This window comes from Cucurbita moschata, unplaced genomic scaffold, assembly GCF_002738365.1.
Source record: "Cucurbita moschata cultivar Rifu unplaced genomic scaffold, Cmos_1.0 Cmo_Scf00013, whole genome shotgun sequence".
Taxonomy (NCBI): domain Eukaryota; kingdom Viridiplantae; phylum Streptophyta; class Magnoliopsida; order Cucurbitales; family Cucurbitaceae; genus Cucurbita; species Cucurbita moschata.
Window position 1 is genome coordinate 2,029,339 of NW_019268529.1, and position 15,141 is coordinate 2,044,479.

The 15,141-nt window shown below is 38.2% G+C and overlaps 2 protein-coding genes across 2 annotated transcripts; both read right to left on the reverse strand.

Annotated features, from left to right (window-relative positions):
- Positions 1-730: 730 nt before the first annotated feature.
- LOC111451498 lies at positions 731-4,411 on the reverse strand. Its single transcript, XM_023091947.1, has 5 exons — positions 4,257-4,411; positions 4,088-4,140; positions 1,292-1,468; positions 1,125-1,205; positions 731-1,034 (listed from the first exon to the last, which is right to left on the reverse strand). The coding sequence occupies exons 1-5, from the start codon at positions 4,311-4,313 to the stop codon at positions 866-868; spliced, it is 537 nt and encodes a 178-aa protein (XP_022947715.1). The 5' UTR covers positions 4,314-4,411; the 3' UTR covers positions 731-865.
- A 4,601-nt stretch (positions 4,412-9,012) lies between these two features.
- On the reverse strand, positions 9,013-10,619 carry LOC111451835 (immune-associated nucleotide-binding protein 9-like). The gene is made up of 2 exons (XM_023092415.1): positions 10,343-10,619; positions 9,013-9,731 (listed from the first exon to the last, which is right to left on the reverse strand). The coding sequence occupies exons 1-2, from the start codon at positions 10,539-10,541 to the stop codon at positions 9,061-9,063; spliced, it is 870 nt and encodes a 289-aa protein (XP_022948183.1). The 5' UTR covers positions 10,542-10,619; the 3' UTR covers positions 9,013-9,060.
- Positions 10,620-15,141: the final 4,522 nt, after the last annotated feature.

A 15,141-nucleotide genomic window follows, 5' to 3' on the forward strand; every position in this document is an offset into this window, starting at 1 on the left:
ACAACCAAAATTAGATCATATCAAGCGTAAATTATGTTAAGCATACCACCAAAGCCGCATAAAATTGCAAAGAAGGCTGGTGCCAAATCTGGTGACTAAGAAAGGAGCTAAAAAAGAGTTGCTTTGCCCCTCTCCTCTTCTCGTCGAGCTCTTTCGCCCCTTTTCTTTTCTCGTCTTGCTTGCGGAGGAACCCTTAGGTTTTCGGGGGCATTGGATTCTCACCAATGTTTGCGTTACTCAAGCCGACATTCTCGCTTCCGCTGAAGGCCTTTAGCATGTTGAGTCAGGAATCAATCATTTTGACTTTGACTTTTGGGAATGTTCCGGGACAGGTGGTGACACATCTTTGCCCCAAAGCATTACATTCCACTTTGATTTTGACTAAGGAGGGGTTTATTATGAAGTCTAGACGACGCATAGTTTAATGCATGTGGCTGGTTGACCACTGCCCCCGAATTGCAATCTTTCTCTTTTCCCAGAATCATTATGCGTCAAATTTGTCTGTGGGCATCAATCCCAGGAGGAAGAGAATCCCAGGAGGAAGAGAACAAGATAACCTGGTTTTAAAGACTTTTTTTACTACATCTAACTTTCAAAGTTTACTTTGTAAAGACATGTATTACAAAGTTTACTTTATAAAGACATGTATTACTGCATAATAAAATCATTCATTCACTAACATTTACTGCTCCCATCATTTTCAATTATGTGGCTATGAGACTATGCCCACTATAAGAAATCAATGAACTTTTTTACTCTCCATGTTGCATCAGTCTTGAACTTAAAATCTCAAATACATTGTACATTATCCTGTTGAAGCTGACAGAAACCCAATAATCGCTTTAGAAACAAACAAGAAAAAATGCTATTTCTTAGTTAAAAGGCCCGATGAAGAAAGAAGGCGTAACGCTTGGTTAGAATTGTCGAGAACCGATGATGACCTTGGAATATTCATCTTCCTTTTCTTCAAAAATTCCAATGAGTTCTGTAAGCATTGAGATGGTGCTCTCTCGTTTAAAAGAACCGTTTCAATCCTGCATTTACAAAAATGAGTCGTTCTATTTCAGAAGGTATAATAAAATCAAGAAGAACATCTTCAGTAACTACAGAGTCAGGTCCCTCACCCAGAGCTTTTGCTTTTCTTCCTCTTTGTTTTTGATTTAGCTGCAGGCTTTTCGTCGCCTGGGTCTGATGAGAAAACTTGTCTATAGATGGAGAGTATATACCAAATTAGATGTTTAGCGAAACTATAATCTGAGCAAAATGAATGGAGAGTGGGAAAGAGACGTACTTCTCACGCTCGGCAAGCAGTTGGACAAGATTACTGGGAAGCATTCCCAACTTGCTAACTTGATCATTGTGTCTAGGGGTTTCTGCTACATCTTCGACAGTTTCGCTTTTTTTAGATGCGCGTGGTGTTTTCTTTTCGGCCCACTGTCTACGACGTTCTTTACCTTCACGGACAACCCTACATAAATAATGCCATTTATCATGTTCTGTCCAAAAAACCAAGTAATAACCAGACGTGCATCAAAGGACACTATCCTTTCAGATATCATCTAATTGCATCGCGGGCAGGAATTCCCAACACTACACTGAATTCTGAGAATGAACGACTATCCTCGATTCAGTAATGCTCTTAGTGGAAAATACCCTATAGCAATGGGCATGACAAAGCAAGCCATCCTAGCCAACTATCATTTGTTTCATTGATTAAAAAACATGGTTCAGAGCATCTGGTGTGCCTAAAAATCTTATTCTTGTTAGTGCAGAAGATGGAAAACAGATCAGAGGGCAACCCATTAAGTAAAAGACAGAATTGCCCAGGCTCAAATCAAGGGCTCAATAATAACACAAAAACCTGATCTAATTACAACAGCAATAAACATAATTAGCAATCCAAGCCAATTTACATGCACCTTAATTAACAGCATGAAACAACCATAGAATCCTACTGCATTTGAGGTAAGAAACTCATGAAATAATTGCCAACAAGAAATTAAACCGTGAAAAGAAATCATAGTTACCATTGTTGTGAACATTGAGCCTCAGCAATTTATGCACAAAATTAAACCACCTTTGTTCTTTTTGAACTAGATTATTGAACAATGAAAAAAAGACAGACAATAACATATAAAGCCATATGAAAAGGAATTTAGAATTGTATTTGTAAATAAAAAACCCTGCAGAATCAAGGAAAATCGTTGGATTGTCTTTCCATTACTTTCCACTTCACTTCGATTTTATGAACATATTGCTGGCAAGCCAAAAAAATTGGTGCATTCCTTCTATTATGGATTTCTGAGCAAAGTTTCACTGCATAGGCTTCTCTGACAAAAAGACCTTTGGAGACTTTTAGTGGGTATCATTGTTTGGTCTCTTCTGTTGGACTGAAAAATTATTGATTGGGTTTCAAGATGTTATATCCTACAGTAGATGTAATACATTTTTACGGTTAAGGCATAACCCCCTTATGAATCAAAGAAGGCCAAGTATAGAGGCTTAAAAATTTGAGCCTCAACCTGAAGCTAGGCAAGCCTCAAGGTTTAAGGTTCAATAGTCCTTCAAAACATGGTTTAAGCTTTGACATGAGTGTGCTGTTAATATTTGCACTACAAAACCTTAGATGGTCCTTCTCTTTACCATTTCCATTGCCCTTCAAGGAAGATGGACAAACCCTGAATCACATACTCGTTAAGAATATCCTGATTAATGCGGAAAAAAAATAAAGAGGAAGGGTTATCCTGCATGCTTGATTATGAGAAACCCTAACCTGATGGATTGGCCCTTTTTGTTAGATTGGGATTTGGACTTCTGGTAGATGCTCGTATAGCAGCACGTAAGCTTGTGGTTTCTAATCTCCAAAAGTACAATGTCACATAATTCCTAAGAGAATTCAGTTATCAAGGTGGGCAAACGTAGATACGTCTGTTCACGTCAAGAAGGATCAACGGTCCCAAAACTCTTTCAACTATCTCGGATCTTAAGTCTATGCCCTCACAAATAAAAGAAGTTCAACATTTATGACTCTAGAAATTCTGAGACTATGGAACTTGGTATTTAGCAGGAATCTCAAGATTGGAAGTTTCAGGGAGGGTTAACTTTGATCAGGTAGGTAAATCATCTCTTTACTACCGATGGACAACATGTCAGGATTTGGTATTCAAAAAGTTCAGGAAAATTTTCTTGAGCCTGTTCTTCAAGAGGTCAACAACTGAGATTGCTATCCTCCTTCCCTCAGTAGTCTGGTATGGAATCATAGGTGTCAGAAGAAGACAAGCGTGTTCTACTGGTTTGGGATCCATGGTAGCAACAAACACTACTAGTGCTGATGGAACTCAGAAAAATAATTGCTTGTGTTATCCTTAGGGCAGGGTGTTGCAATATGAGTAGACTATAAGATGAGAGATCGAATCTTGTTTCCTTTCTCTGCCCATTTTATTGCAGTGTGGTACAGGATGCAGGACTATTTTATGTTTTCCCTTTGCAGGTCAAGGATCTGAACTTTCAATTGCAGGAGGGAACTCCTTCAAACTGAAGGCTAAGGAACTCTTCTATAACATGGTGAAGCAACTCTTCAGTAAATTTGGTTAGAGAGAAACATAAACATGTTGATATTCCTAATCTTGTTGCATCGTCGTCTGGAGTTTAAGATAGAAATTTTGGGGTTATCGCCTACTTCTTGAAGGTTCAAATCCTCACTCATATATCTATATGTACATACATATACATATACAATAAATATATATAGCAGAAATCCATCGACAATATCATATGCAATCGAAATAAATAATTGAAGCCATGTCTTAAGAATCTACAATGTCAGCTCAACTTCAAATAAGAGAAGTGAAAACACAAAACCACAAAAACAGCTCCAAACGCAGTGAGAAGACTAAACACAATGCAGAAGTAGATTACACGTGAAGCCATTAAATCCCATGAAGGATGACGAAAAATCCATGGAAATAAATAGAGAATCAAACTTTACAAAAACTAAATAGAAAAGTCATTGGTGAAATAATGATGAAAGCACAAGGTTGGACACCAAATACAATTCGGTAATGGGAAATACGGATTGAAAACACACCTAGCGCTACTTTCTTTTTGAACTTTTCTAATCTCTTCATCCTGCTGTATTCCCTGCAACAGATGAGTTCCTAATATAAATCCCTGCTTCCTTAGAACATAGCTGGAGGAACTACGATCGAGTTCAAACAAGCGGCAAATAGAAATATAGAAAGTTGGAAACAACGAACCTGCTCGGCGGTGAACTCTTCGGGGGCGTCGGAATCCGTATCGTTTGGGTCCGACATCTGATTACAAACTCTCCTTTTAGGGTTTCTGTGAGGTTTTTGGGTCCGGGATTTCAAGAAACTCTTGAAGGAGGAAGAGTTGTGCGCTTTTGAGCTGCTCCACATTGAATATCATGTCAAGCCGACTCCAGAATATTATGTTAATGGGCCGGGGTAGTTGGGCTTTTATGTGGTTTCGGCCCACTGGGAAAGGGAAATTAAATAACTCTCAATTCAACCCAATTCAATCATAGATATGATTAATTTGAATGGTTGTGATTGTTTATTCATATTTTTATTTTTAATATAAATTAAAATTTTAATTCGTAAAATATTTATTTATTTATTTTTCATTTATTTAATTAAGATTTATCATTCAATCGAATATATATTTTTAATATAAATTATTTATTTTTCATATATCTAGACTTACATGGGTTTCTCATTAGCTTTAGGACATCTAGTTCTAGTCTTATCCCCTTAAGGCTATTCTGGTTATTTCTCCTTTCATTTAAACCCTAAGAGTTTCTCTTATGCCGACTTGTGTATGACAAGTGCCCTACGAGTAGCTACCTCAATATGGCTATCTAAGACTATTTGGTATCTTACCTTAGAATTGAGTTGCAACCCCATAGGTCATAAATAGTCTCCCTCATTGGGAAGGGGCTACTTCTCCCTTATTGTCACGACCCGATTTTCGAGGCTTTGAAAAACCGAATCGTGACTAAAAAGATGAAATCGAAAACAAACAAAAAGAAAAGTGAAATAAAAAGATGAAAATCAAATAAAATTAAAATATTTCAAAGAGAGGATTTAAGTTTACAAAAAGGAAATAAAATACAAATATAAAAGAAATTCGCAAAAGACTCCAAAAGACCGAAAATGGACTGACGCTCCGGAACGACCCCCTCTGTGACCGCACAGCTCTCCAACGCTCCTCCACCTCGACCGACACCTGACGAAAAGGAAGGTAGAAAGGAATGAGTATAAAAATTATACTCAGTAAGCCACCTACTTGTAGGCTCTCTTTGCATCTTAGTTTAACAGAATTCCCACGGTTTCCTACTTTGGTTCTAATCTTAGTCCCTTGGGGCTTGCCCCTTGGGTTTCACCGGTTCGTCGTCCTTTCATTAAACGCCTAGAGGTTCCTTATGCCAAGTTAATATGGTCGGTATCTCTCTATGAGGCGCTACCTCTACATGGCTATCTGGGACTACGTGGTACCTAGCCTAGAGGTGTGTTGAATACCCCAACGCCCATATAGTCCCCCTATGGGGGGCGCGACCCAACCCGTTCCCATGCAGCTAATGGGCGGTACGACTTGGGGACACATTTCCCATGCGAAATGGCTAAGAGCAGTAATGACTGATCAGTGACCCTTGGTCCTCCCACGAAGCTATAGATACCGTTCTCACGCAATCTATGAACACTCCGAGGTACCTTCTTGCCGTGGTAAAATGCTAAGTTCCTAGGAGGAAATTAAATCTGGTTGGTTCGACATATCGCTCCTAACAATAATTCCCTAAGCTTATCATAGAAATGGGCCCTAGCAATTAACAGAGTGTGCATGCAATCGTCTTCTAACATCAGACTATATAATTCACGCAAACTAGGCATACCGGCTCAACGTGGCGATGACCTCCATCAAGCACCTAGAGCACGAAGTTCACGCTCAATGGGGCGAATTCGTCCATCAAGCACTCGGAACACGGAATACACAATTCCAACATAAATTAAATGCATGCATACATACAGCGAAAGCATAAAGCATACAACAGTACTCATGTAATTCACCCAATACGGTCATAACAGTTAATCTGACCAATAATTTACATGGAGAGCTAATCTGAAGCAAAACTACTAACATGCATGCAATCCAAGCGAATCCTACAAGTATTTCTTTCTAAATACTGAGTGGTGACTTACCTGGTTGACGCGTGCCCTTTTTCTAGCGTTTCTTTGCCCATGAGGTGTCCAAAAATACTGATTTCTTTAAATTAGGTCCCTATTCACGTAAAAATAGTATTAGAACTGGAATCGGGACAAAAATCGGCCAAACAGAAAGCAATCGGGACAAATTGGCCGTCCCACGCACGCTGGGAATGCGTGGTCACGCGCGCGGGAAGGTGCTAGTCGCAGGCTGCACGCGCACCCGCTTCCGCGTACTCGCGGGTCGGCCGGTCCGATCGACTCGGCTCGCGTTGCATTTCAGCCCAACTTGCAGGCGACACGTGTCGACGTCTCGCTGGAGCTGCGTTGCTCCAGCCGATGGTCGACACGTGCCGGCGCCTGTCGCCGCCCTCCGCCGCTCGCCGGGCGACTCTTTTTTTTTTCTTCTTCTTTCTTCTCTGCCCTCTGAAAATTGAAACACAATCCTCTTTTCTGATTTTCATATCTCATCCTTCTTTCGACATGAATTAAACATATACATTATATAGCGGAAGCTTATAGCATAATTGCAACACTCAATAATTTTCATAATGCTTCACATAATACGTTCATACTCATAATAATCACATTACCTAAATTCATTCATGGAAAGCTACCATCTAAGGTAAATTCACTAGCATGCATGCATTCTAAGCAATCCTTACAAGTATTGCTTCCTAAAAATCCGTACGGGGACTTACATGATTGATGCGTGCCCTTCGTTTAGCGTTTCTACATATATATATATGGTGTCCAAAAATACTGATTTCCCCAATTAGATCCTAATTCACATAAAATTATGGTTAGGATTGGAATTGGAATAATTATCGGGCAAACAAGAGTCGAACGGGATGAAAAGGAGCTTCACGCTCCTTGCACGCGCCAGAGAGGAACTCCACACGCGCGTACAGACGCGTCTAAGGGAGGAGGACGCGGGTTCTGGGTTCTGCCACGTGTCGCGGTCGGGTTAGTCAGATGCTGACGAGTGTGTGGGTTCGAATCTGAAAGCGTGCACTGGAAATCTGAATTCTCTTACGCTAATGCGTGGCAACAAGGAGTCGGGTCGGTAATCCAGGTCATGCGCAGGTTCTCGGATTGGACTCGGGTAGTGGGTTGCCGACCTTCGAATCTTGCCCGATGCGAGGTATTTCGTTGATTTTTCTCCGCCATGGACACTTGACATGTGGCCCTTCTTCTCCGACGATGCGCAACCCCCTTCCCCACCTGACACATGTCCCAGCCGCTATCTGACACGTTCTCCTTCCACCTCAGCGCTGCACTTTCCAGAATACAATTATTTTTCCATTTACTTAATTTTCATATTTCTTTCAACCTAACTCAAATTAACGCGGTTCCTTAACGAGATTTGTAGAGTTTATATTCCTTAACGAGATTTGTAGAGTTTATATTCCTTCACGAGATTTGCGCAGGCAACGTCACCAGCATCTTCTCCCATGCAATCTCCGTTGAAATCATGCAGAAAAGACCATGCACACAAGAAAAAGTAGGTATAGTTGAAGCTCGTAACATCAAAATTAATTTGATATAATTCGATATATGAGAATAGCCTCTCTGTATATATTCGGTATGACATGACCAACGATCAAAATATGTCAAAACAAGTAAAAGAAACAAAGAAACTATTTGAGGAGACAACGTCTAGAGCAAACAAACATTAAGCACTTATCTTTTCAATTCTATTTGTTGCCACAAAAAAAAAAGTAAACATGATCTCATCAGTATTTATAGTGGAGAAAGTACTCGTTAGCTTCCTAAACTTTCTCTCAAGCTAAGAACCATTACCAATCTTCTTAATTAAAGCATAAAACCTTGGTACAAGTACCAAACTTGGTCCCAATTTGGTAACTACTACCAATTCTATTGTACAAAGAAGATCCTCGTGGAGACAGTTAAATCATTATGTGAAAAAACAAAGTTTCTTTCAATATTTTTCAACGAAACTCTAAGGAACGTTCAAATTTGATGAATTTGACGCATACGTTTAGTAAAAAAAACCTAACTTAAATACTTTCATTTTCGGGTCATTTTCAAGTCATTTTCCATAGCATATTGTCACTTGAAATCTTGATAAATTGTCTTGAGGGATAGTTTTGTACTTTTTCTCTTGGTTCACGTTGTGAAGTTGTCATAATCTCCTTAAAATCTTTGCATACTTATCTTTATCTCATAAATGAGTCTCCTATAATTTTCCTATAGGATTTTAATTCTTCACAATTTCGAAGTTATTGGCCGTCAAGAAATTGGATAAGAGAGCATTCAGTCAGCAAAAGGACAATGAATTTCTAGAATTAGTGAATAATATTGGATCCGTAACCTCAGAAAAAAGATTGGCTCTAAAGGTTGGGTACAGGGGTCCTAGTCCCAAAACCGTCGGCTATTAGTAGACTGCTCGAGCTACTCCTGTGGCGAGAATAGATTGCTGCGTACTGGCTGAGGGACAGGCTGGGAATGGCTCCTACTCCATAAATTATAAGTTAATAACTTATTCTACTAACAAATTCTCGAAGTTACTTCATAAATTAGTAACTTATTCTACTAAATCAAGTTTATAAACTCATATATCTATGTGTATATATATATATATTCACGTGTCTAGACATAACTACATGACTTCAATTCTCATCCTCCTCTCCACTTTATTTTGAATACACGTTATTATAGGGAAAATGAAGTCATAAAATAACACAAGAGCCACCACTCGGGCCAGGAGGTGTTGAGGAGAGATTTTTGAGGGAACGAGTTCAGTCAGATTGGTGGAGAGATGCTTTTAGTTACAATTTTATTATTATTTATTTATTTTATTTTATTTTTACGGTTGTTACATAATAACACAGGTTCTACCACCGCGCTTGCAGCGGGGTGGTGGACACGATGTTGTTCGTATCCTATCAAGCGCGGTGCGTAGGCGGTCATTCAAGTTTCGAATCTCATCACTAGATTGTTTTTGAATCTCTTGCGCTCTTGCTTCTGCTTCAACTCTTGCTTTTCTCTCCAACTCCAATTGCTCTTCAAGCTTGCTTCTCACATCCTGCAATTTGGTCTCAAACTTGACATTAGCAAACAACCCATGCGTGTACGCCTGTCCTCCATTTTTATTCACCACCGCATTCACCATCCTTAACAAATTCTCCACTTGTTCACCCTTCTTCTTTTCATCCCTCGTCTTGTTATTGAAAACCAAGCAGCGGTTGTTGCATGCGGCTATGATATCCTTCAACGCCATCGGGCACTCCCGACCCATGTAATCTTCCAACGTCTCCTCGTTGTCTTCCAGTTCGTCCCCTCCTGTGAAGAGCACAATCACGAAGTCCACAACCTTTGTTCCAAACAAAGCTTGCAGGGTTCGGATGCTAGCCTCTTCCTCTTGTGAGAATCGGGTCCTCACGGAGAAAACCAACACTATTGCATGAAGACCCTCTTTCACCATGTCAACACATTTCGCGATCTCTCTTGCAACATATTCCGCTCCAACCGCTGCATCAAACACTCCTGACATACCAAATTGAAAAAATGTTAGGAGCATAAGCTGTCGTGGTTTTGCTTTTAATTTTCTCAAAAGGTCTCATAACAATAGATGTATTCCTTACTTATAAACCTATGACCAACCTCTTAATTAGCTATGGTGGAACTCTCTCCCAACAATTCTCAACAATTCTCCCCTCGAACAAAGTACACCATAGAGCCTCCCCTAAGGCCTATGTAGCCCTCGAACAACTTCCCCTTAATCGAGATTCGGCTGCTTTCTTTAGAGCACTCGAACAAATTACACTCTTTGTTCGACACTTACACTTCAAGATTCACACACTTCAAGATTCACAACTTCTTTGTTCGGTATTTAAGAATTCTATTGACATAAGTAAGTTAAGGGCATGACTCTGATACCATGTTAGAAATTACTGATCTTCACAATGGTATGATATTGTCCTGTTTGAGCATAAGCTCTTATGGGTTTGTTTTTGGCTTCCGCGAGAGGTTATCCTTACTCATTAACTCATGATCAACCCCTTAATTAGCTAACCTTGAACTAACTCCCAACCGTTTTAAAAAAAAACACATAACACAAAATTAAAATTTTTTAAGATTGTGTTTATGAGTTATACCTGGAGTGTCGATCACATTTATGACTGTTCCATCTTTCCTCACACATGATTGCATCTCTGAAGATTTTGTAATTCCGGAAGAACTTATCCTTGATTTGAAGGCATTTCTTCCAAGAATAGTGTTTCCAGTGGCACTTTTTCCATTGCCTGTACGACCCACCAACACCAAAGTTAATGGAGAAGCAATCCGATGAACCATATTTTGTGTGTTTTTTGGTGATTTGTTAAGCTTGTGTTGGGTAGGCTACTATCTATCTGCTCTTATACACAAAGTGCATACAAACTGGTTGATGTAAATTGGATAATAGTGTACATGTGAGGTATACTCCAAGAATAAATTCTAAAACTCCAACCAATCCAAATTAACTCGTTTTGTGGAGGCAAGGCATCCTTTGATCAAGTGGAGTGAATAAATTCCTCAAAAAGAGGTTAAAAGATACTTTGTAAGTCCTTATTTTCTAAATTCCAAAGGACTAGGTTCCCCACTTTAATTTTGTGGGAAATGACAAGGATAGATAAAGATTTAACTATTTGACACCAAATTTGAGATATTATTTGTATCTTGCTAAGGAATTAAATCATATATTTTAGTTTTTCAAATTAATTAGTTTTATACAACTTGCAATCATCCTGCATACACTTTCATCTAACCTAAAAAGCTAGAACTATCCTGACTTTATTTCCCTGGCTTACACAGCGTCACAATCCACGATGAGATTGTCTCCCAAGAAAGTTATTGAGAGTGATGACTAATTTAAGTAGGGGGAATGTCACAACCATGATATAAAGAGAGTAGGTTGTGACCCTCATGTGTAAACAAGACAAGTGGCAACTCGATAGTGACGCTCAATCGGCATGCGAGGGTTGAGACAAGATGAGTGTCATGATGCGAACGAGGAGAACGATGCATAATCTAACACATGAAAAATATGTGCATGAAAGAACAGCCGATGAATAGGCAAGACTGAGGTAACAATGTCAACATGAGTGTTAGAGATAGGCTTGTTCAAAGGCTGAGTAGGGCCTCGAGTCTTAACCTTGAAAGTTAGGCTTTTGAAGAAAATTTGGGCATGTGGAGTTAAGTCCGTTCATAAAAAATATGAAAGCTTGCCAAAGTTTGTCTCAATCGCGCACCAGGCGGACGCTCCACAACACCATATTTTCGTTCCCCAAAATCATGTCTATACCTGTCAGACCAAAAATGACTCAAAATTTATTTTAGGGAAGACATGGTATCAGCTCTCCACCACCCCTGGCCCTGTATTCTAAGCGAGCTATTATGTGGCACATGCATGTGTCACAGTGAGAGTGAGCTTTGCGAGACAAGTGTCTCAGGCGACTTTCTTTGAAATGAGTCTTTCAAGGACAGTGGCAGAGGGCACATGTGTGTCAACATTGATCCCCATCCCATGTGTCAGAGGTTGGATCCTATATCCACTATCTAGTATAGAGTCTGTAAATGATATGGCATGAACGAGAGGATCCAATGTTTTGATATAACCCAATGATATGAATGACACATGGATCCATTCTTGATGATCATGACCGAGCGAGCTATGATGATTGATGACATTCTGGGACTCGGGATGGCGTCAAGACTTGTAGACCATGTTGATTTGGAACCATGATAACATGATGAGACACACATTGAATTGAGAGACCTTAACTTTGTGATATGAACCAAGGCATCTCAATCATGCAATATTAATGTCACATTAGGAAGAATCAAGTTTCATTTATGCAACAAAGACTTCAAGATATTTGAAATGGAGTTCATTTATTCTTAGATGGTTTCAATGATGATAATTTAGAATTATTGTAACCAATCAGAATTTAAAAATAAATAAATAAATAAATGTCCGAAAACCGACGAGTTTCCTGGCGACTGCCGAAAATTCCGCATGGGTGTGGGATCACGTCCTTGATCCCCACAACTCACCCAAATCATCAGCCAAACGCCAACTTTGACCTCAGCACGCTCCCAAACCACTCGCGAATCATGACTCGAACCGAACTTCGACACATGCCTCGACTCGAGACACCTGTGCTGTCGTGGCCCGCTTAGATGCCGCCATGTGTTAAGCCGTGGCGCAAGCAGCCTTTCGGCTTGAGCGGCTTGGATGGCGCAGCCGCTTCCCAGTGAATTTTTTGGCAGCTTCCCTGTGGCTTTCCGGCGACTTTTCCCAGCATCTTTTCTGCAGCTTCCCGTCAGCTTTATGGCAGATTTTCGGTTGCTTTCCGACGGCTTTTCCAACAGTTTTTCGGTGGCTTTCTGGCGGCTTCTCGGCTGTTTTCGACTCGTCTCGCCATTTTCAGTCTGATTTCCACCATTCCGATCCTCTCGGATCTGTTTACGTCTCCGATTAAAATAATTGAGGTTGCTTTAAAGTTGTATTTCACATTGTTAGCTGTATTATTAATTAAAATGTGAACCAGAAATGAAAGGTGACCAAAGGTGATTTACTTTGTCAACCAACCCTCCCGGCATCTTCCCAATCCTTACGACCGAACTTTTACAGCCCCATCCATACTACACCTTCCAAAAACTGTCATAGAAACTCCTATGAAGAAAAGAATAAAGTTATCGAGCCATATAAAGAACGACTTTTAAGTATTTAATAAAAAAAATAAAATTCATAACATGCAATTAAAAAATTAGTTGAAATTAATATATTACTCTCGAGTTAGAAAAAAAAAAAAAAAAGTTGAGATATAAAATTATTTTCGTATTGAAAACATGATTTAGAAAAGCATTCGGCTAAATTAATGAAAAGATATTTAAATTTTGTATTTAATCTAATAAATACTTTATTACTGTGAATGATACCTCTAAACTTATCAAAAAAAAAAAATTAAAAATTAAAAATACTTTTCAACCTTCAAAACAGTTTCAAAAATACTTTTTTTTTTTTTACTTTAAAACGTGTTAAAAAATACACATAGTTTTCAAAAATTTTGTTAATGTTATTAATTTTTCAAAAAAAAAACTTCAGTTTTAACCTTCTTTTTTTTTACTTAAAAAAAATACTCTTCAGTAATTACATTTAAAAAAATATTCATAAAATTTAATGAATAATATTAAAAAATTTAATAATAATCTATGAAATATCAATAGACCGTTTCCGGCGATTTTTTTAAACTTTTATTCAGAAAAGTAAAAGAAAATTTAATGGGTATTCTTTTAAAGAGGTACTAATAGGAAGAGTATTTTTTAATTTTTTTTAAATGGAAAATTAAAAAAAAAATATTTTTGAAATAAAATACTCACTATTTTTATTTAAAATTAAATATAAAAATATTGTTTTAGGTATTTTTTTTAAATTTAAAAATATTATTAAAATTTTGAAAGTTGAATATATATATATATATATATATATTTTTTAAAATGGCCATAAGTATCCAACATTTGACCCTTCATTGGATCTCTAAACTGCAATTTGGTTGGGTTATTAATTAGCCTAAAACTATATCCCTACGCCTAGGATTTGACAAATTGAACAACAATTAAAAAGGTGCAATAACGCCATTTAATTAAGAAACAAGGAAATACCCACGATGTTCCCAAAGCTTTTTGTGCTGTTATATTGCTCAAACCATTGGTGGGTTCACAAATTGCTATCTAAAAAACTCAGCCCTCCCCATATCTTCACAGCCTTGCAACCCTCTGGACATCATGTGTTATCTCGTGGAGTGCAAGACGTGCAACAAGACCTCCTGGAAGGGCTGTGGCAATCACCTGCCTGATCTCTATAAGCGAATTGAGAAGGGAAAGCACTGCACTTGCCGCCCCTGGCCCGGCGTCGTCGTGCCCCTTGAGGATTCTGCTGACATGAAAACCGCACCGCCAACGATGGCTAACCCGAAATCATCTGTCACTGAAGGTACACCGCTACACATATCTCAACTCAACTCGTTCAATTTAGATTGTGGTAATTTATAATGACATCTTCTTCAAAGTCAAATTTGGTGACGTTGAACAAGAAAATAATAAAATATTTAATAATTTCTAAAATCAATAGAAATTTGGCGACCAAAATAAAATTATTACAAAGCATGTAATTTTAGTTTTCTTATTAAAAAAATTAGCCAATCACAAAGAAATTATTATAAACATGTTTTTGTAAATAAAAAATAACGAACAATAAAAGATAAATAAATATCGTTACGTGTTTTGTAGGTACTGAAAGTTGGGGTTCGTTTGTGCAGGTAAGACAGTTGATAAGGAAGCTTAGGGAAGCGTGGAGTGGCTAAGTTAGAGAGGTTTGAGTCATTTAAGCAATTTCATATGAATTATTGTTATATAAATAAGGACGGGTTTGTACGGGATGCAATCGCATCCTGTTTTTTATTTAGATTATTTTCCCGTTTGAAGTTTGTCATTCAAATAATGAAACGTGCTAGGGATGTTATCGCATCTCATTTCTTATTCGAGTCGTAACTTTATTCTTTTGTGTTTTTTATGGTATGAATGTATATTTTTTTGTATAGGAGTTGTTTTAGGGATATTTATTATGGTATGGAAGAAAGGCACTAAATGGGGAAGCACACCAAATATTCATGTTTTAATAGGGTCGAGTGATCTTTCCTAAATATCATCCATTCAATGTTGTTTTCTTGTCTTCATCATTTGCTACATCCCAAAGTTCCCTTATATTAATAACTATTAATGATAGGTGGGAAAAATATTTGTTTTTTTTTAGAGACTTTACATGTTAGACATCGAGTTCGTAATATCACTGATCAACATGATTTTTCATTGATCAACTACACAACAAATTAATCTCTGTAATGACTCTAAA

Coding starts and splice junctions, on each gene's coding strand:
- LOC111451498 (XM_023091947.1), bottom strand. CDS start 4,313: ATGTCGGACCCAAACGATACGGATTCCGACGCCCCCGAAGAGTTCACC. Junction 1,206..1,291: donor CTGCTTGCCGAGCGTGAGAA/GTACGTCTCTTT, acceptor CTCCATCTATAG/ACAAGTTTTCTCATCAGACC. Junction 1,035..1,124: donor AAGAAAAGCAAAAGCTCTGG/GTGAGGGACCTG, acceptor TTGTAAATGCAG/GATTGAAACGGTTCTTTTAA.
- LOC111451835 (XM_023092415.1), bottom strand. CDS start 10,541: ATGGTTCATCGGATTGCTTCTCCATTAACTTTGGTGTTGGTGGGTCGT. Junction 9,732..10,342: donor AAATGTGATCGACACTCCAG/GTATAACTCATA, acceptor TTGGTATGTCAG/GAGTGTTTGATGCAGCGGTT.